The 26,908-nt window shown below is 39.0% G+C and overlaps 1 protein-coding gene across 1 annotated transcript in view; it reads right to left on the reverse strand.

The window, feature by feature from the left end:
- Window positions 1-21,688, reverse strand: part of FCHSD2 (FCH and double SH3 domains 2) — a 194,461-nt gene extending 172,773 nt beyond the window's left edge. The window contains exons 1-2 of the mRNA XM_010973089.3: window positions 20,654-21,688; window positions 18,802-18,899 (exon numbers count right to left, since the gene is read on the reverse strand). Coding sequence (XP_010971391.1) covers window positions 18,802-18,899; window positions 20,654-20,674 — 119 coding nt within the window. The 5' untranslated portion in view covers window positions 20,675-21,688. The remainder of the gene's footprint in view (window positions 1-18,801; window positions 18,900-20,653) is intronic.
- Window positions 21,689-26,908: the final 5,220 nt, after the last annotated feature.

Consider the following 26,908-nt stretch of genomic DNA (forward strand, 5'->3'; position numbering starts at 1 on the left):
CTATTTACATAGACTAAAATGTGAAATTTTATATATACAATCTGTGAGTTCTGACAAACATATATACCTGTGCAATCCAAATGCCCATCAAGATATACACAGAATGACAGCATCATCCCAGAAAGTTCCTTCATACCCCTTCCTAGTCAATTTCCTCCCTTAACTTGCAGAGAAAATCACTGTACTGATTTATTTTCTACTGTAAATTAATTTTGCCTGTTAAAGATTTAATATAAATGGAATCATACAGTACATACTCTTTTGTATCTGATTTCTTCTATTGAGCATGTTTCCTTCATCCACATTGTTGTGTATATCCATAATTCACTCTTTTTATTACTGAGTAGTATATATGGAGGTTCTTTTCTTTAGGGGTGTTTATCTCTTTATTACTGATCCCTATCTTCACTGCATTGGGATCAAACAATATGATGATAATATTATAATAATGATAATGTTAAACATTTACTGAGCCCTTACCATATGCAAGGGATTGCTCTAAACTCTAATCCTCACAACTCTGAGGTGCATACTATTATCACTACCATTTTACAGATGAGAAAACTAAATCTGTAAAGGTTGATAACTCATCTAGGTCATACAGCTATGGCAGTACCAGAATTAGGTCCCTGAGCCCACTCTTAGCCATGTACTACACAAAATGTATGGTATATTTTTCATGGCATTTGTTAAGACTTCCTTTATGAACTAATAATTATGTAATCAATTTTTGTGTTTGAAAAGAATTCTCTATATTAGATATACAATCTATATGTATGTAACTAAGCTTATTAATTATGGAATTTAAACTTTCTATTTGTTTTTTTAATTTGCTTGATGTTAAAATCTCTCACCACGATTACAAATTTGTCAATTTCTCCTTACAATTTTATTTTATTTTATTTTTAATTGAAGTATAGTCAGTTTACAATGTGTCAATTTCTGGTGTATAGCATAATGTTACAGTCATACATATACATACATATATTCATTTTCATATTATTTTTCATTATAGGTTACTAACGTATTGAATATAGCTCCCTGTGCTATACAGAAGAAATTTGTTTCTTATCTATTTTATACATAGTAGTTAGTATTTGCAAATCTCAAGCTCCCAATTTTTCCCTTCCCACCCCCTTTCCCCTTGGTAACTATAAGTTGTTTATTATGTCTGTGAGTCTGTTCCTGTTTTGTAGATAAGTTAATTAGTGTTTTCTTCTTTTTTTTAATTTCTCCTTACAATTTTATAATTTGTGCTTTTTTAATGTTACTATGTGAATAAATCTTCATGCTTACTGGTTCTTCCAGATAGATTAGTCCATCTATCTTTAAGTATCTTTATCCTTATTAATAATTAGACTTCAATTCTACTTTATGTAATAATGGAGTATCATTTCTCTTTTTTAAAGTATTTTTATGGCTCCATTTTCAACTTTTGGCACCATTAGGTTTTTTTACATATGTCCTATGAGTATGTACCAACCTAGATTTTTAATTTTTAGGATTTAAAAAAGGCAACTTCAAAAAACAAACAATAAACTAGGGGAAAGTATTTGCAATAACAAAACAAATAGCCTAAAAAAAAACCTACAAAACTCCTAATTAGGCTAAGGACATAGGATGTGTGAATATTTATATCCTCCCAAAATTCATATGTTGGAATCTAATGCCTAATGCCCGATGTGATGGCATTAGTCAGTGGGCCTTAGGGAGATGCTTAGGTCATGCAGGCAGACCCCTCATGAATGGAATTAATGCCCATATAAAAGAGGATCCAAAGAGATCCCTAGCCCCTTAGCCTTGTAAGGACACAGCAAGAAGACATTAGCTATGAAACAGGAAAAGGGCCCTCACCAGAGAATGAGACCATGCTGGTGCCTTCATCTTGAACTTCCCAGCATCTGGGATTGTAAGCAATAAATTTTTGTTTTTTATGGCTACCCAATCTGTGGTATTTTGTTACAGCGGCCCAAATGGAGGAAGACAGGACAGACGATTAACAAAAAATGTAAAATAGTCAAATATGATGAAAAACCTGAGCTTGCTAATAACCAAAGAAATCCAGATTCAAACAATAAGACCATTTTGCCTATTAGAATGACTAGTATTAGAACAACATTAGAATAGTGAGAATATATGCTGTTCTCGTGTCTGGAAATAAGTGTATCTACACAGACAGGGGTGGGGGAATGGGGAGGCAATATGGTAACAAGTATAAACAACCATTTTTTTTTGTTTGTTTGTTTTGGGGTTTTCTTGGTGGGGAGAGAAGATAATTAGTTTTGCTTGTTTATTTATTTATTTTAATGGAGGTATTGGGGATTGAACCCAGGATCTCATGCATGCTAAGCATGTGCTCTACCACTGAGCTATACCCTCCAACCCACAACCATTTAAACAGTATATGTTTTACCCATCAATTCTGCAAATTTATTATAAAAAGACAGTTACATAAATATACAAGGATGTGAATAAGGACACCAACCACTATGTTACACTGAAAATTAGCTACTATAGTGTAGTATAAGGTCTTTATGTAAACAATGGAAAATAAACGAGTTTAACAATTTAAAAATCTACATTTTAAAATTTCTTAAATATTGATTTGGCCAACAATGTATCATTTGATAACAGTATTTCTTCAGTATCTACGTACCAGTCTGTGATATATACAAATATAAAAGATTTAGTCTTGCTCTCAAAAGGCTGGAGGGAAAACATACTGGAAAAATCAAAAAAACAAAAAATAAAAACACAGATTAATATACAATGTGACAAGGGCCTAACAGTGACAAGTACAGGATGTTACGAGAGCACACAGGCTCCCCAAGCAAGCTAATCTGGCACTTCCTCAAGTCAATTTTGTTGTTGTTGTTCAATGTCTGTTTAGAAAAGAGGCAGAATACTGCTGAAAAGAGGAAGGGCAGAGAGCATAACGGCCAACAGTTGTAGAGCTCAGCATTCTTCCCTATGCCAGCAATTTAGATCTAGCACCAAACTTCCATATCTTAGGAAGTAAAACTTAGTCCTAGACTTAATTTTACTCAATCTTCTTAAAAGGCAATTAAGTATATATCTCTTGAAATCTCTCTCTCTCACACACACACACACACACACACACACACACACACACACACACACAGATATCTAATTCTGCTTATTTCCCTCATATTTATCCCAGAAAGGAGTTCTGGTAAATGCAATCTTCTCCCTCATCTCATATTTCAAGAACTTTCTGTTATGTCCCCCTTAGCTAGACAGTCCATTATTTCAACATTGTATAAAGGAAAGACACCTAAAAAGTAATGAGTAGAGGAGTACAGAAAAGGCTTCCCAGATTAAAGCATTCTAAACATATAACTTTAATAAAATATTTTAAAAATTAAAATTATGATTTGGACAAATTAATGAATCTCTTTAGGTTTAGGTTCCCCTACCTATACGAAGTGAATAATAATACCTACCTCCTCAGCTGCTGAGATTTAACTGAAATAATAGATGTTTAAGCATTTTATAAATAGAAAAGCAACTGTAAAGTTTAAAACAATAAAGTCTTAACAGAGTATTAATAATTTTTAAGGGCCAAAAAAAAGTCTATATCCTTAGATACTCGGTGTGTGTATACAAAAATACTGCAGCATTACCTAAAATTTTGCAAGTGGTCACATATCTAATGATGAATTAGTTAAGTACTAGGTAAATAAGTAAAAAACACCACTGTAAACAATAGTTATTATAACAGTGGTCCTCAAACTTTAATATACATGAGAATCACCTAAAAGGGCTTGCTGGGTCCAACTCTCAGAGTCTGTAAAGTAGGTTTGAAATGCCAACTAAAAATTGTCACTTGCCATCTGCTTCCATAAGGATTAGGTCACTCACCAGGGCAGTTGCTGACCTTCAACACACCCTGAAAGGAGTTCAGGGCAGAGATCAGGAATGAGGCACTCTGTGCTCTGGGAAAAACTGGCAGAACAGGCCTTCAGATAGTTAGATATTTTCAGGAGATGATTTAATGAGCCCAATTTCTTGCATCTTCGCATGTCTAGAAAAGCACTAAAATCATTAATGGAGACATCTGCTCTTTTTGAGTAGCAGCAACCTTCTGGTAACTGGCAGTAACCTTCTGTCAAAGCACGTGCTTGACTGCACATATCTCCCTTCACCGAAATCTCATATATACTGACCTCCTCCATGACCTTTTCACAGTAGTTCCTCAGAACTCTCTGAGAGGCTGTCTCCTGGGCTATAGTCCTCAATTTGCCTCAAATAAAACTTAACTCACAATTCTCACTTTGTGTATTTTTTTTCAGTCAACAGGGATAAAGCCAGAGAAACTGCACATCTAACAAGTTCCCAATTGGAATCAGAGAATTATAATTATAAAACTACTCATCCTTCCTGGAATGTCCCACCAAAAACAAAAACAAAAAAATTAAATAAATTTATATATATAGTTTTTAAAGTTACATACACATAAAAGAAGGAAAAGAACACTTAAAAACAAATCAGACCACCACGTTCTTACTCTTCCAACAAGGTTGTGTTAAAAATAAAAATAAATTTGAAAGACTACCCATTATTTCACTGATTTTCAACCTACAAATAATCTACTCAGTTATTCAGGGTTGATTATCCAATTGACAATTTCCTACAGCTTAGAAATCCACCTCTCATACAGTATCTCTTAGCATTATTTCCTGGAATGCTGAAGGTCACTTCCTGGAAGGCCTAAGATCTGAAATGCATTATTAAACAACTGTGTTAACTCCTAGGACAGCAGTTCTCATCCTTACTTACAAATATGAATCACCTGCAATGCTTTCAAAAATATGTATGTCCAGATCTCTCCCCCAAATCAACCAACTCTGAATCTTAAGAGCAGGGCCAAGCATCTGTAACGTTAAGTGTACAGGTGACACTTATGCAATGCACTGTTAGCATCGAAATCTGAATAGGCTACGTTTAATTCTAGGAATACAATATACTGCAAAGACGACAAGGTCATCACACTGTGATGGGAATATTCAGGAATTTGGAAAACCTCTACGATCTTCCTCAACACATAACCATTCCTTCCCTAATACCTCATTCCACTTCCCAAAGCCACAGGAGTTGGGGAGCATCACCCCTCAAATTGATTAAACGCAGTCTAAAATAGAGCTTTTTCTCTAGTTACATGTGTTGACCAACTGACTTATTTCAATTGGACATCTTTAAACTTCTTTGCCTTTCAGCTCTTGGTGTACTATAAATAATGAGAAAAAATGTTGTCAAAATGAGTTACCTGAAAAGAGATCGTTTTAATCACAAAAAAATTAAAATCCAAGTTGATCATGAATAGGCCCTAAGATGAAAAGAATTACAAGAAACCTTCCAATGGTTTTATAACATCCTTTAAGTAGTATTAGGTCAACTTAGTACAAATTGAATGATGATAGAAGATTATTATGTCCTCTCATTTTTCAAAAGTGTTGATCCCACGACACACACACACACACAAAAATACCTAGAAAAGAGAGGGTTAAAAAAACGCCACCTAAAAATGCATTTTCAAGTAAAAAAAATCACTTCCATTAAGATTTATAAATATTAATCAGGTTGACAAAATCATTTTGTCAGGAGGCCCATAATCAAGTTCACCTTTGAGAAGTACAACTTTAAATGTTTTCATCTATGATATATCATGTTTAAGATCTAATTTAAAATGCCAAGTTTTCTTTGCCAGGAAAAGACTAGGAGACATTCATTAGTCAGATAATCTTTTATTAAAGTAGAACACATACTCTTTTGAGATCATGGCAGAGAACACATATCAAACATTTTAATCAAATGAAAATTTCTGCTATTTCTATAGAATGCAAATAAAAGCTAACACAATTTATTACTATATTATTTGTCTTTAAACATCATTACTGCAAAATTCATCTTATTCCTCATCTTGAATTACACTGTATATTTAAAAGATAGTACATTATAAATCTTTCACAGCCTTCTACCTGGCACAGCTACTCACATAAAATTAAACACTGCAGTCTTTTTCCTTGCTTTCTTCTTCCTGTTTAAAACAATACTAGTGTATAACATATAGGAGGTTTGAAGTATTAATTTTAATACATGTGAACTAATGTATCAAGACTAGACTTAAATCAATGTCAAAAGACACTACATTAACAAAATAGGCCATTGTCAAAGCCATTTTTAAAATTTTAACAAAGTTTTACAATTAGTTACTATTATTCATGTATATTTTTATAAACTAATGAAACTTTGAAAATCTGAATATTTTACTGAAAGTAAATTTATAATTATTCTCTTCTCAGAAAAATATTTGTCCTCATGCATATAGCTAATCAAAATGAAACAATGTAACCGGCTAATAGCCACTTACTTTCTACGAAAGAAGCATTTCAGTAACTTTTGTTAATTTATTGGCTTCAAACTTGTAAAGAAGAAAATTTTTATTAAATTGAGTTTACTAACATAAAGTATCATGAGATTATACACATTTCCATCACCCAGTATAAGCTGATTCTAAGCTATCTGCGGAGTATGTTTTATTTTAGGTATGCTGCCCAAAAGTCAAAAGTAAAGGTAATTAGGTAGCCAGAAAAAACCTTGCTGTATAGCAAGGCTTTAGCTCTATTCAGAAACAGTGTCCTTCGCTCTATCACAACAAAACTGCCTAGTCTTAACGTATAACAACAACAACAACAAAGATAAGGCATTTTTGAATGAAAATATCTCAAAATACAATCTAAGCCCCAGACATAATTATTGGAAGAGCCAAGAGATCCCTAAAAATCCACTTTTTCACACAACCCTTCAACCCACCCTGGATCTTAAAAAAAACATGAAACGCCAGACAGTGTATCTTCCACTCCCGTACTGATCAGCCAGACTGAAATATCTGCAAGGCACTGAATCTTACACTTCTTTCTTTGGTATGTATTCTAAGCGGTAGTTCTCGAAACAAGACACTCCCTCCAGAATATCTGGACATGGTGGGCACTGAAAACGTGTGCCCCCAATTACAATAATCCTGAGTGAAAGACATCTGTCTTTCACTTTCAAGAAAACTGAGTACAGCTATCAAAACCAGGGAAAAGATGTTTCTATATTCAATGGATTCCTACCAAGATATAATAAAGGCTGAAAAAATATCTACATAGGTTTTCTCACTGCTTGGAAATACTATGAAATTTCACTGGATTTCAAATGATATATCACACACCAATAGTTTTTAAGGAGCCAAAGAACTTACTTAAATTTTATAGTCAGTCACAGTACCAGGTTCAAACCAAGCTGTTGCACTGCTTAGTTCTCTGATCTTGGGCAAGTCACTTAACCAATCTGAGTCTCAGTCTCCTCATCTATAAAATGGGAACAACAATGATAATTATGATGATGATGATGGTGGTGGTGGTGGTGATGACAGAATGCATAGTTTCTGGGAGGCACTGAGATATAATTAATGTACAACAACAAGGGTTGACAAGGATATGAAGAAATCAGAATCCTCATACATTGCTGTTGGGAATATAAAATGGTACAGTCCCTTTGGCAAACAGTCTGGTAATTCCTTGAACATTTAAACATAGAGTTAAGATATTACTTAGCAATTCCACATCTATATACCCAAGAGAAATGAAAATATATGTACATGAAGAAACTTGTACATGAATGTTTACAAAAGTGTTATTCATAACAGCCAAAAGTGAAACAACCCAAATGGCCATCAATTGATGAACAGATAAATAAAATGCCATGTATCCTAGAAATAAAAGTAAAAATAAAAAATGAGACCTAATCAAACTTACATACTTTTGCACAGCTAAGGAAATCACAAACAAAACAAAAAGACAACCTACGGAATGGAAGAAAATATTTGCAAATGATGTGACCAACTAAGGCTTAATTTCCAGAACATACCAGCAGCTCATACAGTTCAGTATCAAAAAACAAACAACCCAATCAAAAAATGGGCAGAAGACCTAAATAGACACTTCTCCAAATTAGACATACAGATGGCCAACAGGTACATGAAAAGATGTTCAACATTACTAATTATTAGAGAAATGCAAATCAAAACTACAATGAAATATCACGTCATTGCAGTCAGAATGGCCATCATCAAAAAGTCTACAAATAATAAATGCTGGAGAGGGTATGGAGAAAAAGGAACTGTCCTACACTGTTGGTGGGAATGTAAATTGGTGTAGCAACTATGGAAAACAGTATGGAGGTTCCTTAAAAAAGTAAAAGTAGAACTACCATATGATCTGATAAACCCCCTCCTGGGTATATATCTGGAGAAACTCTAATTCCAAAAGATACATGTATCCCAAAATTCACAGCAGCACTGCAATATTTGCAATAACCAAGACACGAAAACAACCTAAATGTCCATAAACAGATGAATGGATAAAAAAGATGCGGTGTGTGTATACACACACACACACACACACACACACACACACACACACACACACACACTGGAATTATTACTCAGTCATAAAAAAGAATGAAATAGTGCCATATGCAGCAACATGAATGGACTGTTGATAAAATTATCATATTAAGTGAAGTCAGTCAGAGAAAGACAAATATATGGTATCACCTATATCTGGAATCTAAAAAATGATACAAATGAACTTATTCGCAAAACAGAAAGAGACAGACATAGAAAACAAACTTATGGTTACCAAAGGGAAAAGGAAGGGAGGGATAAATTAGGAGCTTGAAATTAACAAATACACATTACTATATACAAAACAGATAAACAACAGAGACCTACTGTATGGCACCGGGAACTATATTCAATGTCTTGTAATAACCTATAATGGAAAAGAATCTGAAAAAGTATATACATATATATGAATCACTCTGCTGTATACTAGAAACTAACACAACATTGTAAATGAACTATACTTCAATTAAAAAAAATTGTCAAGCCAGAATTCATTACCCAGCAATTATACCCAGCAAAATGAAGACTAAATAATGAAATTTTCACATAAAATACAACTAAAATAGTCACCAGCACACCTGAACTTCAAGATATGCTAAAGTTCTCCAAGGTGAAAGGAAATGATACAAGATGGAAACTCAAAACACCAGAAAAGAATAAAAAGCACTGAAAATGGTAAATATCTCGGTAAATAGAAAAGACTTTTTAAATTTTTGCCTTTTTCCTTTTAATTTATTTACAAACCATATAAAGTTAAAAGCAAAAACTGTAATATTGTCTTGGGTTTATAATGCATGTATATGTAATGTAAATAACCACTTTAACTTAAAGGAAAGAAGAGTAGATATGGACCTAGACAGATACAACACTTCTACAATTTATCTGAAGTGGTAAAATACTAACTGCACATAGACAGTAAATAGTTAAGGATGTATATTTTAACCCTGAGGGCAGCTATGAAAAATAATAATACACAGATATACAGCAAAAAACCAACAGATCCAAGATACATATATGTTAGGGAAATACGAGAACTCTATGTCATTCTTGAGTGACATCCTCTGATCATTCCTTGAATTAGACTTATTATTATTATTATTATTAATAATAATAATAATAATAATAATAATGAGTATGACTCAAGGAATGACTAGAGGATGGCACCCTTCTTCTATCACCTTTAATATTTTATATTATAGATGCCACAAGCAGAGGCAACAAAAGCAAAAATAAACAAGTGAGATTACATCAAATTAAAAATTTTCTCCGCAGCAAAAAAAAAAGCCATCAACAAAATGGAAAGGCAACCTACACAACAATAGAAAATATTTGCAAATCATATCTGATGAGGGACTATTATCCAAAACATAAAGAATTAACACAATTCAATAGATAAAAACAATTTGATTTAAAACTGGGCAGAGAATATAAAGAGACATTTCTCCAAAGAAGAAACACAGACAGATGGCCAGATAAATGAAAGGTCCTCAAGATTACTAATCCTCAGGGAAACACAAATCAAAACCACAAAATCACCACAGACACTTGTTAGAATGCTTATTATCAAAGGAAAAAAATAACAATATTTGATAGTTGCTAAGAGAGTAGATCTTATAAGTTCTCATCACAAGAAAAAATTTGTAACTACATGTTATGATAAAAGTTACTTATTGTTATCATTTGCAATATATGCATATATCAAATCCTTATGCTGTATATCTAAAATGAAAAGACTGTTATATGTCAATTACATCTCAGTTTAAAAAATGTTACAATATAAAGCAAAAAAGTAAAAAGTGGTATATCCAAACAATGAGGTTAAAATAAAGACATTTTCCAATGTGTGAAAGCTAAGAGAATTGTCACCAGCAGAATTGCACTAGAAATGCTGGAGGAAGTTCTTCAGCCTAAAAGGAAATAATACCAGGCAGAAACACAAACCTATGTGTTGGTCTCAAGAAGGAAAGAAAAGAGTCAAAATTGGTAAATCCAAAAGAGTTTTTTGCTCAATAACATATTTTCCAAAAATAAATGAAGTATGAGTGAGAAAAAAATTGTTTTTTCCTTCTCTTAATCTCTTTAATAAATAACTGTGTTTAAATAAAAACTAACACTATATTTTAAGGTTTTAAACAGTATGTATCACAAAGTCTGGGATGGAATAAATAGAATTGGATTGTTTTAAGTATCTTAAGTGGCATGGTATAATATACTATTAACTCTAAGTATACAATGATAGATTAAAGATGCATGATGTAACACCTAAAACAACCACTTGAAAAACAGATAGGTATAGCTTAAAATGCAAGAGAAGAAAATGAAATACTGAAAATATTTTAGTTCAATACAGCTGAGAAAATTATTATATAAAATACCTCTACAGTAAAACAGGTAAAAGAATTTCCCATGGAGAAAGTTGGCTAATAATGCAAAATACATTCTACCACAGAAACAATACTTTAAATGATGACTATGATGTAAAACCTTTGAATACAGTTAATTGAATAAAATTTGCACCTGGACAAGAATCTAACCACCTAATGTTTGCTTCTTTGGGGACAAAACAGTTCCACAACACAAAAAGAAAGGAAGATAAAGTACACAGAGCAAGTTTCCCTAACTCTGAACTACACCCAGCTTGAAACCAGTCATTTTAGGAAGAAAATCTTGTGAATTAAGTATTCTTAATACCTGGAATACTTGGCATACATTAGAAATAAACTGTAAAGCCTGATGATGAAAATAACTTCACCAAAAATGAACTAAAAGCCAAAAATGACATTCGAGCATCAACTAATATAAAGTCTTATTTATATTAGTTGCAAATGCAATAAAATACTTACTTAGACTGAATCATTTAATTTTAGTTTTCAGAGTAGATAATATTCACATAGTTCCAAATTTAAAACTTACAAAAAAAGGAATACAATAAAAAGTGTCTGCTTCTAGCCCCCTTCTCCAGTCCCCAATGTGCGGGGGAATAACACTAAAATATAATCAGGGGACACAAATTCCCAATTGTTTCCTGTGGGACCACAGACATGGTAACACTTTTTGTAATACAAGAAATAACATTTTCTTTTTGAATTGGGATTATTTCAAAGTTCACAAAACAGAAAACACCTGGATGACAAGACACTTGTACACGAATGCCAACAAGGAGATCAAATGGAATGGTAAAATAAAGCATGACCAAGGAATACTGTGAGGAAACAATAAAATGAAATAAAAATATCAACTAAGGTTTTATTAAGTTAGTCCTGACCAACACATGACAGGAAATCTGAAGCAGTGGAACAAAAAAGAGGGTTACAAGCTTTTGTGCCTTGTTCCCAAATTAGTCACTCAAGAGCCAACAGCACAAACCAGACTTACAAACTAACTCCTGCTTATGCATCAGATCATTCCTGAAGACTGACACCAACAAAACAGAACAGCATCTGTAGGATTCAAATGAATATTCGAAGAATTTACAAAGAAAAACACCAACTTACCATGACCCGCCTCCTCAGGTAAAAGGTTTCATACTTGATACTTTCAAGACTGAACTGCCAATCCTCAATTATTAAAGGGAAAATATTCAGCTAGGAGTAATTCTCTCTCTTATTTGTCCTTCCCTGCTTTCAGCTTGGCCACTTTACTACTTATTAATTCTTTCCCCTGAGAAGTAAAAGGAGTTCAGAAAAACGGAAACTGCCTGGAGGGCCCTCAGACCACCATTTTCCCAAATTATCAGAAGACCAGAAGTGGTAAGATATTTAACCACTCTAGTATTCCTAAGAGGAGAATCCTAAGAGGTCATTGGCCTACTGGCCCATTACCTATGGTAAATACAAAAACCTACTCCTGACCTAAGACACTGAACTCAAAAGAAGTTGAGAGGAGGGGATACAAATGGCTTCTGAGGAGTCTCTTATTCTCAGTCTGCTTGGGACAACTGGAATTCCAGCTATTTTTCACAATCTAATGTCAACACATTTTTTACACTTTATGAGAAACAGTAGGAGTAAATTAGAAATGGGTCCCCGTGGCAAAAAGATCAAGCAGTAATGTAGAAAAGCCGTATTACCGCCACCAATATCTATTTCTTGCTGGCCAAGATCACCTCTCCAAGAAGGTAATCATATTCTCAGGCTCCTTTGCAGCCAGGCTGCAGGGGCCTATGGAGCAAACTCAGCCAATGAGATATAAGGGGAAAGTCTTTGGGGATAATTTCTGGTAGAAACTGTCTTCCCCAATAAAAGGGAAGGAGGGGAGGTAGGGAGGGAAAATTTGCATGAGGAGTAACTGTCCTTCCCTTCTGTTTTTCCACCTAATGTTGTATGAGAATAGCATGTTTGGAATTGCAGAAGCCATCCAGCAATCATGAGGAGAATCACTATCAACACAGAAAGATGGAAGTCCTGGCTCTGTTTTAAAAAAAATTCTCCCTCTCATGATTTACATCACTTTTAAATTCTAATTTGAAAAAATACTGGATTGAGAAGCAATAATGATTGCTGATGAATGAAAAAGACCTGAGTCCAGTACCTGAACTGCTACTTCCAGTTTGCATCATCTCTAAAACAACACTGATGCAAGACACATTATGTTCCACTAAGAAAAAATGCTTCCAATTAAATTGATACAATGCCCTATCACTTACAATTTTTATTCACACTTATTAAAAGAGCTCTTTGAAACTTCATTAGTTAGATTTTTAGCATGTATTACTCTTGTGCACAGTTTTAAAAAGATAAATGAAATAAACTAGTGCATAAACTGGTCACATTCAGGTTCAAACTCTTCTGAATCCCTTATTTGAATCAGTCATTGATATCCATGTTTTTCCACACAATATCATCTTCTGTGCCATCAAAATCCCAGGTGATCCAACACTTGTATTCAAACCATTATCTGTGGGACTTTCTTCCAAGCCTACTAATAGCTACTCTGCAAGTTCTGCATATGAAGAATAAATGACAACACATCACAACCAAAAGCAATTGTAAGATGTATCCAGATTTCAGAAATATAAGAATGTTAAAAAAAAAAGTGCTTCTTAGAATTAATAAAACACAGTAACTTATTTTGTTATCTTGTATAAGACAACATCCTGTAGCTACCAATAGTGAATACCTACCATGTTTGGTATTTCACCTATCTCATTTAACTTTTACTGAAAAGCAGAAAGGTAGATATTAACCTTATTTTATATACATGAAATATGAGGCTCAGAGAATGTTAGTAACTTATTCTAAATTACCCAGCTAATAAGTGGCAGAGCTAGGTTTCAATTGTTGATCTATCTTCAAAGTCCTTACTCTTTTTATCACTTCACTTATCTCAAAGTTTACATAATGCACAGAAGAATCACCTCAGGTGATTCCTCCACAGAGTGGGAAAAATACTGCAAATACTGCAAATATCTGCAAATCATATAGCTGATAAGATAAACAGATAAAGAACTCTCACAATTCAATAAGAAAAAAACAAATAACCCAATTAAAAATGGGCAAAGGATCTGAATACCCAAAGAAGATATACAAATAGCCAAGAAGCACATGAAAAAATGCTAAACATCATAAGCTATTAGGGAAATGCAAATCAAAGCCACAATATGATACCACTTCACACCCACTAGAATGGCTATAATCAAAATACAAACAATAACAAGCATTGGTAAAAATGTGCAGAAACTGGAACTTTCATACATTATAGTTAGCAGGAATATAAAATAGTATAGCCACTTCAGAAAACACTTCGAAAGTTCCACAAAAAGTTAAATATAGAGTCACCATGTGACCCAGCAATTTCACTACTAGGTATATACCCAAGACAAATGAAAACATAAGACCACAAAAAAATTTGTTCAAAGGAGCATTATTCATAATAGCAAAAGAGTCCATCTGATGAATGGATTAATAAAATGTAGTATATCCATAAAATGGAATATTATTCTGCCATAAAAAGAATGAAGTACTAATACTATAACATGGGTGAACGTTGAAAACGTTATGCTAAGTAAAAGCCAGTCACCAAAGGCCACATATTGTATGATTCCATTTATACAGATTCCACCTCTATAAAGAGAGAAAGTAATTGCTTAAGGCTGGAGAAGATGACGGGAAGTGACTGCTGACAGGTAAAGTTTTTTGTAGAGGGTACAAAAATGTTCTAAAGTATGGTGATAGCTGTACAACCCTATGAATATACAAAAAACTTTGAATGGGCTAACTGTATGGTAAGTGAATTAGATCTCAATAAACCATTTTTTTTAATCCTCTAGACCAGATAACCTCTAAGTTTCCTTTCTAGATATAATGGTCTCTGAGAAAATGAAAAAAGTCCCAGAGCTTCCATCAACAGATTTCAGAATCCAATCCCCAGGGACTCCCATGAATCTACAGTTTAAGAGTGGGTAACATATAATACAGTAATTCTTCATTTGATGTCACTAGACCTCCAGATGTCTACAAAGGACAGGCGCTTCTTGAGCCAGTTTCAATTTTTCAAAACATCTGTGACAAACCATACATATTTTTCTCTGAAGTAATGTTTAAGAAAACAAATTATTAGTTAAAATGTACTTTTTGATAGGCAAAATGTTTCCAAAAATGAGACCCGTGATGAGTTTCTTGGTTAAAAGCATGGGAAATACAGATACAGGGAATACAGATACAGGAAATACAAATATAGCACACTAGTATAGAAATTAGGAGAAATGACTTAAGAGTCCACCTCAGTATGATTCACTTCATATCAACCATGCCTTGGTTTCCATTTTTATCTATAAAATCAACAAATGTGATAGTATCTACCTGACTCTAAAATTCTATAATTTTTCAATATTATATAATGACTTCCTAAAAATGTCTGCTAAGAAGGTAGTTTTTAATATTCTGGGTCCCTGCAAAGAACTTTCTTTACTGACTCTATCATAATAAATAATAAATACATTAATAAACAATACATAGGCTGCAGTATTTAGAAACTTACTTATAAGTGACCTAAGAAAGCAAACAGAGAATAAAAAAATAATAAACTAAAAAGAAAGTAAAGCGTGCTTGTCTACTGCTGACAGCAAAAGTCAACAGGAAACACTTTAGTATAAAATCTCCCCAGAGCATGGAATGTCCCTGATTAACAACAAATGAGTTATCTTTTCTTCTCATACTTTACTCCCAATACACCAGCTTCCACATGCATCCTTGGAACAAATGAACTGAATAAGGGGAGGAAAGCAAAGGAAAAAACTGTATCATAATTGGTCTCCTCCCTTCAAAATTCCAGAAGAGGAGAAGGGGGGAGGGGAATGGGAACTAACCATAACCCAGTATAAAATTTTCCTATTTACAGCTTAATGCATTGTGGTCTTTTTTTTTTTTTAACTTTTTAAACTTTTTTTAAAGTCACAAAAACTGTTCTCTGTCTACTCACTTCTTTTTGTTAAAAATGAAAAATATCTGGACTTTTTAGGGTGAATTAATACTAATTTAAATTGAGCATAACACTTGTGGAGGGGGCATCAGTGAGAAGGAGAGCTGTTTGTGGGATTTTGGGGAACAGGGTGGTGGGAGCCTCAAAAAGGGAAAAGCAGTCAAGATCCTTTGCAACATAATACATATAAAATCCAAGTTCAGAGATTTCTAATGAATTTTTAAAAGGTCATTCCACTTGCTAGGACAGACCGAAAAAACCAAACCACCGCCTCCTAAAGCAATTACAGTTATCACAAATACCAAGAGTAGGTAATTTTCAACTTCCAATTCAATATTATCATTTTTTTAAAAAAGTAAATCAGAAACCTGAACTCATGTTTAGGAGGTAATATAGTATTCTGTTCACAACTACATTGGAATGAAGGGATTCATTCTATTTATTTAATACAAAAAAGAACACACTGAGTCCTTTAAAGTAATAAAGGATTCACTAATTCTTGAAGCATCAACAGTCTCCATATTTACGCATTATATATAAAAACAGATATACTCTACATCAAATACCCACAGTCCATTTTAAAGTGCCTACATGAATCAAGGTAAAACACAAGCTCAACAGACACCACTATAACCCCCTACAAAGAGAGCTTATAAAATATCTCACCAAGTGGGGAGGATACAGCTCAGGGGTAGAGTGCGTGTTTAAAATGCACGAGGTGCTGGGTTCAATCCCTGGTACCTCCAGTTAATAAATAAATAAACAAAAAATCCTAATTACCCTCCCCCCCAAAAAATTCACCTAAAAACAAATAAGCTATATTAAAATATAAACAGTTACATTCATTTAACAATTCTGCCAGCTTAAACAAAGGGTAGAAAGACACAGAAATGAATAAAACTTAGCTTCTGACTTCAAGGAATCCACAAGAGGGGGGAAGCCAGAAGCATGTGAAAAATCAAAATTCTTTAAGATCACAGAGAAGATCAAACTTGCCAACTTAGTTAATAACCAGAATTTGCCAAGTGAAAATTGGGAGCAAAGGTATCAACAGGCAAGGAGAACAGCACAAACAAAGCCATGAATGTAGAGAAAACAACTAGATAACCAGAAGTCCTGAGTGGCCAGGGCAGGGAGAATAAGGAGGGAGGATGCATGGGCATGAAATGGTAGTAACTACGCCAGGAAATGAAGCTTGTAGCTAGGCTGCAAAGGGCCATACATGCTATGACAAAGTGTTTGGTCTTTATCCAGAAGATCAAAGAGAACCTGATATATAATAAGCAATGTTACTAGAAAATTAACTGGTAACAATGTGGAAGACAGATTTAAAAGGGGAGACTGGGAAGTGGAAGATGAGAACACTGCTGCAATAATTAGGATATTACTGCAACAATGCAAGTGAAATGTGATACAGTCAGGAATAATACAAACAACTAAACAGTAGCAGCAGGAGCAACAACCTACATCAACTTAGCAGTGACTGTGTGTCCATGTATTTGACTATAAGCCAAGCTACAGGCAATAGGGGAAATAGAGAAAAGAATGTCAACAAGAAGTCTTCAGAATATAATCAACAGGACTTAATGACCACTGACCACTCATATCCCATAAAGGATCTTATACATTAATTCTACCTTCCTAAACTGCTTCTGAAAATTTATTACTTCCTTCATCTAGAGATTTCTACTAAAATAACTTAGTTCACTTAACAGACATTATAAACTTAATTTTTAACCATATGGTAAGTTTCAGGTATCTCAAACAGGAATTAAAGTCTAAAAATTTCCCTGTGGCCACAAGAAAAACAAACAAACAAACAAAAAACCAAACACAGAATTAAAATAGAGTCGTTTTCAATCAGAAAACAGTAATATTGGTATATCCAAGTTTGGATGAATATAAATTTACATGCCTTAGTTAGAAACCCTGAAAAGGCAGGTAAATAGTAGAAATACTCACAAATAGTACCTAAACTAAATATGGGGGAGGAAAAAAGGAACTCTTGATATTAAAATCTTTGGGCTATGAATAATTCGGCTATCCAAACACATATAATTTTATTATAACAATAAATAGTTAATATTTTTCATGAAACCAACATGTGCTTGTGCACCACAGGAAAAAACAGGTAACTGATGAGGCTTACAGACACAATTCCAATTTAATAAATGTGCTACTTAAGGGAAATAAGGGCAGCTACTCTGTTTCAACATGCAAATCATCCTCCACCCTTTACAAAAAATATGTTTGTTGAACTGTCAGTTTGTATTACAGGATTGTTAAATAAAACAGTGGTGTTTCTTTCAATAAAATGAGTCACAATTCCCTCTATAAAGAAAGATACTGTTCTTCACAACTGACAAAATGTCTTATCTTTTAAATTCAAAGTTATCTTGATTATGGGTACAGGTAACTTCAATGATAAAATATGATAAACACATTTCCCACTAAATGTAATAATGTTCAAAGACAATGTTACATTTGTTATGTTGCAATAAACAGTGTTAGCATATAATCATCTGAGGTTGACTGGCTCACCCCCAGATATTAACCATTAACCAGGTGTCAGTTTAAAAATCTGTGTGATATCGTTAAGGTCAATAAATGTTACAATTCAGTAGAAAGATTATTTAAATATGAATTTCTACTTCAATTACTATAATTTGATAAATTTGTAAGATCCTTGTTTTTTTCATAATAGTGCGTGTACATTATAGGTTCTTCTACTAAAGGAAAAAAGTTTGTATTGTGTTAGTTCCAGTTATAATTTCTAGCTGAGTCAAAGTTCTATCCGCCTTAACGCAGGAAATCCAAAAGGAAATTCCACCATCAGTTCCTGGGGCTTGGTAACGCAAAGGTTCTTTGAAACAGAGATGCAGAAGTTTTCAAACTATTTACAATAACCTTACCTCATATCTTCAAGCAAATCACATTCTGCTTGATGTTTGGCTTGAAGTTTTGTCATCTGCTCAACTTGAATGTTTTTCAGTTCTTGTGTAACTTTCACCTAAAATATACCATATATTCATGAGGTTTTACTGCGACCTAAACAAAAAAAAAATTACTTGAGGAAGATACTTAACACTTGTCAGAACGTATAACTCTTGCTTGCCTCTCCCCTGAGGACCATAAACCCATTATTAGCCACCTAATTTTGTTGAATGCAGATACTTAATGAAAAAAACAAATATCCTGAAGCAGAGGCTAAATTAAAGTACACGAGTTTAAAAATTACAGATTAAAGAGGTGCAAAATAAACTGCCAGTCATTTCATTTCATGCACAAGCTCCATACATATCTAGGTCTTAAGAGTTTTAAAAAAGTCTGTCTTCTATTTCTTCCAAAAAAGATTCAGACATTAACCACCAGGAGAGTTGAGCAGAGTGTAGATGGGAGAAGGGGGCGTAAGAATGCCTAATATCTAATGACCAAAATTTACACAATCGGGAAATTATATGCATGAATCAACTACATATATTATTTCATAATGGCTGCGAGAAAGCACAGTCTCAGGATGGTGCCCTCGACTCGCTACCGGCACATCAAATCACAACCTCGTTCTCATAAAGGAGAAAGCAAAAGTGACCTTCCAGCATATGCAGTGCTTTTCAGCCACCCCAGCAAGCCGGTCCCCGTGGCGTTTCCACTTTAAACAGCTAGAATGGCAAATGCAAATTGGCCAGTGCCTTCCCCGACAGGCCGACGTCTAGGTTACAGTGGGCGTGGAACCCCCACCTCCCGAGCAGGGTTACAGGAGGGATTAGGGTACGCGTATTAAAGAAAAAGACTCACTTAACTGGAGAACCAGGGTTAAGAAAGAGAAAGAAGTGGGAGCAGACACGAGTGAGTTAAGCATTCACCAAATGTTTGCCCAAGAGGGGAGGATAGAACAGTCTCCTCCACCCAACGCCCAAAGTAGACACTCAGTAACCATCTGTAGGATTAAAAAGACAAGGACACAGCCTCAGTCCCTGGGAAAACTGGGGAAAAGGACAGTGAAACAGTTCTGGAAGGGCGAAGCGGGGAAGCTGCTGACAAGCCCGGAGCACCCGTCACTCCCACCCCAAGCCCAGATCCTCGTGCACATGCAACGCACCGCCAGGTTCTCGCTTTCCTAGGGGCAGCACCGCCGCCTCCTCGCCCCCTCGTAGGAGGGGCGGGGCAGGAATAGGCGAGAGAAAGGCAGGAGAGGTCAACGCTTAATTTCTTGTTTTCCCCTGGGATAGGGGTGACTGACTACTGCAACTTCTTTTCGGTTGCCCCGTGGGAAAAAAAAAAAAAACCTTAAGGCTAGGCTGGAAACAAATTCTCTGTAAATTTGCAAATAGGCGAGGAGGGAGACAAGCTGGCGGAGGGCTCAAACCTGGTGCAGACTAAACAATCACAAAAGCACAAGGCTCTGTAAAGCTGCAAGGACTCCCCCGCCTCCCCTCGGTGCAGCCCCGAGAAAGCACTTTGCAACGAGCAGCACTGCCGTGCGCGCTCACACACTCACACACACACACAAATGCACATCCGAAACTTGTGAAATGTCTGGGGGTCTCCCGCGCGGTAGAGGGTACAAGCTCAGGCTGCCCCTCCCTAGAGAAGGCACCGAACACGCGCGCCCCCAGCCTGGGCAGGCGGCAACTCGGTGACAAACCCGAGGCGACAGCGGTCAAGGCCTCTTGCGCAAAGGGGGAGGGGGCGCAGCGGTCGCCCCAGTCGCGTTCCTTGTACGCATCCCCCTCAAACCTCAAACGCCCCCAGCTGCATCCTCACCTTCCTCGGCGGCGGCTGCATGATGCTGAAGGGACATCAATCCTCCTCCGACGGCGGCGTTAGCGAGGAGAGAAGGGCCGAGAGGAGGGGGTGGCGCAGCGACCGGGCTTGTGTGCGTGTGTGAAATATGTGTGTAAGGAGAGCCTGAGAACGAGGACTCACCCTGGAGGGAGCAAGGCCGGCGGACCGCAGGGGGACCCGGGCCGGAGGGTGAGTGTGAAGAGGAGGAGGAGGAGCGCTGGGAAGGCCTGGGCTCCAGCGGCCCGGGGGGGTGTGTGAGGCAAGGAGGCGGAGACCGCGAGGGGGCGGGGGCCCGGGAGCTGGGGCGCAGGGTCTTCAGCTCGCGGAGCGGCTTTAGAGGAGTAACGCCGTTGTCCAGATGCCTGCCCGCCGCGGCTCCAGCCTGCGGCCGACTCCGCAGTTCCTCAGACGCGGGCCCCCAGCCCCCACTCCGGCAGCCCAGCCCTCGCTGGGCCCAACGCCCCCGCCCGGCCTGGGGAGGTGGAAGGCGGCGCCGTGTTCTCCGCTTCGGTTCCTCCACTCAGGCCGCGGGAATTTCCGGCCCCACCGCGCGGCGCAGCGCCCCGCTCCGGCGGCGGAGGGGACAGCTCAGGCCAGAGCTGGGTTCGAGGGGCCGGGACAGGCTGCTAGGAGGGAGCGTGGCCGCGGCGTGGGGCTCCGTATCGCGGTGGGGGACGGCGGCAGCTAACGGGTCTGTTGGAGAATGAGACGGGTAGAAAAGCCACCGCAGGACGAAAATTCTCCCCTTCTCTCTGAGAGTGGCACGTTCCAAACGCCTCTTGTCCTCCCTCCCCCACACGGGGAGCCAGCCGGGGGCTTCCCGCGCGCTTTCCCGCCAGCCCGCCGCCGCGCGCGCGCCTCCGATCGGGGACGCGCACGTGGGCGGGAGAGGGCTCTACGCCGACGCACGCGCAGAAGCCGCCCCCACCGCAGCGTGTGTCAGTGGGGAGGGGGCCAGCATGTCTGTATGTCTTGGCAGTAGGAGAGACACCTTTTCTGCTTCTCCGTCCTCCCCCAACGGATGAGCGGGGCAGCCAAGAGACCAAGGGCCGACCTTGGACTAGTCCTTTCGCAGCGGCCGCGGGTGCCTGGCTTGGGCGGGGACATCTAGTTTCCCTGCAAAGAAAAAATCGGCTCTTTGCTTTAGGGCTTCCAAGTCAAAGAGCACGTACTCTGTGCTGGAAGACCGCGAGGTCCTTAACCCTCTTTTCACTGATAGGAGGCCAGAGGAGTGGAGAGTTTCTGAAGGCTGCACAGCAGGACTAGATTCTCTGAGTAACTAAGTGTTCTCTGGGTTATAAAGAAACAGATGCAGATGATAACCATGAGGAAAAGTACAGGAGGCAGCAGAGGCAATGAAGGAAGCCCCTGAATGGAAGTCAGGACCCCTGAATGCCAGTCTACTCTGCCTGCCCCTGAAAGGCTGGGTGAGCTCAGGCTTCCTTACCTACCAGTGAGGATGCTCATCCAGGCAGCTTCCCTACTCCACCTTCCTTCTCTATCCAAACCGTCTTGGGATAGGGATATCTGCCTCCCTTGGGGTACTTAGAAGAATGAAAACACCTCTTACGAAGCCACAGTGCTGTATGGAGGGTGAATGAGATCACCCCGGTTTTATCAGAAGTTCAGGTCTCAAATACCTGTTCTCAGAAGTGGAGTCAGGCAAAAGAGGAAAGTGAGTGAAGCCTGGAGAGACCCAAGTCTCCCAAAGAGACCCAAAGCCACTTGGCCGGAAATTGGAAAGATGGAACAACTCAGGTTGTTTACATTGTTAACCTAGCTTCTTGTACAAGAAGGAGATAGAATCAGAGCTGTAATTGAGTCAGATTAATCTAGAGCTGTGTAGGAATTAGAAGACCAGGCATACTATTTCTGGTTTCCTTGAAGGCATTCAAAAGTGAGCCCTTCAGGAGAGTCCTTGATTACTATTAGGGAAGACCTGGAGCAATGAAACAGATGGGTGGAGGCCCAGCTCCTTGACAGTTGTGGGGCCCACAGCTAGAGCCCAGGCTAGAGGTAGCCAGACTGGGCTCCAGTCTCAGCTCCACCATGAACTCATTGTGAGGCCTTGACCCAGGTAGTTCACCTCTTTCAACTATTACTTCCTCACTTGTAAAATGGGGGTATAATACCAGCTTCACAGGCTTGTTGTATTAAATAAAATTTCTCCTACCACACAACCTAGCACATAGTGCCCAGTAATGCTCGCTGATTCATCATTTATTCAGAAAATATTTGCTAAAGTCCTGCTTTGTGCCAAGCTTTGGGCTAGACACTGAGGATACAGGAGCAAGCAAGAAAAAATCAGCCTAGGCCTTTACCTAGTCAGGGAGGGGTAACAGTGCTTGCCCAGATGCAATGTCCTGCACACAGAAGGTGCTTAACAGAGATTAGCTGAATCCTAGTTCTGGGGATAACTAGTCTGGCCCAGAAATTATCCTCCCTTCACCTCCCTTCTCTAGAAGTGAGCACTGGGGGTATAGAGGTGCTGGGTGTTGGGAGATTTGGGATCCACCTTCTATCACTGATATGCTGGGCCTTATCTAAACCTTGATCCCCAACTGCAGAGTAAGGTAAGTGAATGAGCGTGAAACTTAGTAGGCCCTTCACAGCTGAAGTCAAACCTGGGGCTTTATTTTATGGATTTAGGAGGGCAACCCCCACTGGATTTGCCATTTTTCTGAAACCAGGAATGGCATTGACTTTCTGGAATGATATCCTTTGGAGCTGTTATAAAAAGCTAAGGGGCAACACCAGATGGGCTCACCTGCTACCTGCTTTCTCAAAAATGTAGTTTCTTATAAAATGTGTTTAATATTTACCGAGTGCCTTTTCCAAACCCCAAACTCTCATACTACTTTTCTAAGCCAATCTTCACTATAATCCTATGACAGAGTATTATTTTCTTCATTTTACAAATAAGGTACCAGAGACTTCGTGAAGAAAAATGACTTGCCCTAAAGTGATAGATTTGAGACCAGAACCCGGTTCTCCCATTTGCCTCTAAGAGGGATGTTCAAAGGAACTGGGAGATTCATCTAAGGAAAAAGCACACTCAGGAAGATACAATCCATATGTTCCAGACTCCACAAGGATAGGGAAAGGATTTCTGTGACATGTAAGCCTGACTTAAAATGCACCCCTTTTGAACCAGGCTGGAGACTTCCAGAGCCTTGCTCCTGCAATGCAGGCAAGCACTGTGTTACCAGTAAGATCTCTTGAGATTCTTTGGGGGAAATGCCATAGAGCTTTCCTTTGGCCACAGAGCAGCATGCACTGTGGCCCCAGACACAGAACTGGAACAGGTCTCAGCTTCACCTAAGGAAGGACATTTTCCAGGCAGAGCTGCCCCCAGAAAGGGTGAGCTCCCCTGTCCCTGTGCAAGCAGGTGCTGGCTGCCTTCCATCAAGGAGGCCACAGATGGGATTCTCACCCTGGGAAGAAATTAGTAACAGATACCATTTATTTTGCCTCTTCCATGTTTAAAGCATTGAGCTATGCACGTTATTTACATTGTTCCTAACCCTCACAACAATCCCAAATGATACATGTGACTCATTTCTCAGATTTCACAAAATGAGGCTCACAAGTGAAATGACATACCCAAGGTCACACAGTTAGGACAGGAAAGCCAGGCTGGCCCCTGCTTCCTCTGGCTCTGAAGCTGTGCTCTCCCTCCAGCATGTGTGCTGCTGTGCAGTCTCCCAGAAGGAGTGTGATTCTAAGTTTAAGTCAGAGCCAGGATTGAAAGTTGGCCTGGAGCAGATATAAGAATGGGCATTGGAAAATGAACTATTTCAATATTCCACAGGGCTCCCAGGAGAAACCTCAGGGAGACAAAGTATGCAGCAGCCCTTGAGCTAGAATTCTATGGCTAGAATGTGAACAGCCCCCTGCCTGGTCCAGAGTGGGCACCCATGACAGGTTGGCGCTCCATCCAAGGCTTTCTCCAGAGAAGGTGGCCACCATCCCCTCTGCCAATTCTACACTAAGGTACCCATTTCTCTTCCTGCAGCTGGGGTTCACAGCCCCCTCTAGTCCCTTTCCTGCTCTGTCATCATCCCTAACCTTTCAGCCCATCCATTATCTGTCAGGGGATGCCAGCTAACCCCTGCCTGAGCCCCACCAAGCTCACCAGGGGATGCTGCTGTAGACAATGCTGTCTATGGATCCCACCCCCATTCACCACCCTTCTACCCTAGTCACCTTTCCCCCTCTGCCTCATCCCACACACACACATGCTGGCCTTTGTTCCTGCGAGAGCTGATCTCTCAACATAGCCCTCTGGTCAGCCTGGTGGGGGAATGTACCTGTCTCCTCCACTAGTCAACACTCAAGGCAGAGAATCACAGCCCACTGGAATGACACTTTAAGATCAGTGGCCACAAGAAGAGGGTAGAGGCTCTCCCTAGGACACAAAGTGAGTTTGTGGGCAGAACTAGACCTTGGACTCCATCCAGCATCACTCAACAATCCCCTTATTCTAGAGTTGGAAGCAGGTCTCTAGGGTGAGACCCAAACCCTGCACTCCAGCAGCTCCTAATCTTAACTCATGGACCAAAGGTCAGAGCAGTGAGTCCAGAACATCCAAGTCAGCTCAGGAGAGTCATAGGGACCCAGATTTCACCAAACAGTACCAGGGATCTAAGGCCAGAGGTGAGTCCCTGAGAGGCAGGCACTGGGACAGGGTATTACCTAGTCAGCTAGTTCCCCTGTCAGGGAATGTTACAGTGGGGGTAAGGGGACAGTCCCAGGGCTATAGTAGGAGCTAACAGTCATATGATTTTGCCATCAGGAGTCAGGAAACCAAAGTTCTAGTCCTATCTTTGTCAGGCACTTGTTGAGTGTAACCTTTAGCACACTGCAAATTCTGTCCTGTGTTCCTCCTAGTTGGGGGGGGGGGGTTTCAGGTTAAATGAAATAACAAGTATATGATCTGTAAAGGGCTGGGGAGCTATGTAAGCAAGTGACTACCCATCCTGGGATACATTAAGGAAGGCTGAGTGACACCATGTGGGACACTGACAAGGACTTTCCCACTGGGAGCTACACTATGATTACAGCCCTGTGAAACTAGGACTTATGGGTGAAACAGGTTTGGGTGGAAGGGTAACATCACAGGGATTTGGGGTCAGACAAACCTGGGTCAGATGTCCATTTCCTCCTCTGCCTAGTTTTGGGTGCTTGACCAAGTCCTGAAACTTCTGAGTTCCCTCTACCAAGTTCGCTTGTCCATAAAAGGGGAATAATGATTTTTTGTAGGGTTGTGGTGGGAATTAAAAGGGAATGTTTATATAAAATGCCTGCAATTGTATTGGCTCACAAATGTGAATTTCCTCTGTGTGTCTTGTGTCTTTCTTCAATTTCCCTTCATTTTGTTCTGGTTTTGTTTGCAAGTGAAAAAAACAAAACACAAAAAGAGGAATTCACATAGGAAGAGGTTGAGCCCAACTACAGTCCTCATTTTGCCCTGACTCACCGTAAGGACCTGGGAAGTCCCTGCCCTCCCTCAGCCTTCATTTCCTCATCTGTAACACCAGGGCTTCCACCAGGGAGCCTCTCCAAAGCCCAGCCTGGAAGGTGTGGAATGCTACCCATCTGTGAGCCCCTTCCATGAAGAGAACCTTCCAGGCTGAGCTGGGGGATGGGGGTCAGGCAGGCACCAGGAGAAGGATATGGAGCTGTAGGGGAAGGACAGCAAAATGGGGAGGTGGCAGCCCTGTAACTACTGTGTTCTGACCTGTGGAAGGAACAGGCCATGCTCAGATTAAGAAGCCTACTGCCTGTTTTCCCACAGGCTGCCAGTGAATGCCAAAACAAAACATGCTTGCCTGCTCCCTGCCTGGAGGGTAGCAGGCCAAAATGAGTGTCCTAGAGGGCTGGCAGATGCCCTGGCATCCTGCCTCCTCCCTAGGCACCAACCCTTCCCCTGTCTGCTATATATCCATCCATACACCCGTGTCCTGTGATCTGGGTGAGCTGAACAACCCCCTCAGCCAAAGCTGGCCCAATGTATGGAGAGGAACTTCCCCAGGACCTGTACTCCCCCTCTCATTTTCAGCTCTTCTAAATGGACACCTCCAGTTCCTAAACACCCTCTAGCTTCCCAATCCAGCCTTGGCCCCAAGATGAGATCTAATTCTCGCCATGCTGCTGTGGGCAGAGTGCGTGGCATCAGAATGCTGGGAGTTGCTGTCAGTTGCTAGGGGAGGGAATTCCCTGGCTCAGGAAAGC

The sequence above is a fragment of the Camelus bactrianus genome, chromosome 10, assembly GCF_048773025.1.
Source record: "Camelus bactrianus isolate YW-2024 breed Bactrian camel chromosome 10, ASM4877302v1, whole genome shotgun sequence".
In the NCBI taxonomy this organism is placed as follows: domain Eukaryota; kingdom Metazoa; phylum Chordata; class Mammalia; order Artiodactyla; family Camelidae; genus Camelus; species Camelus bactrianus.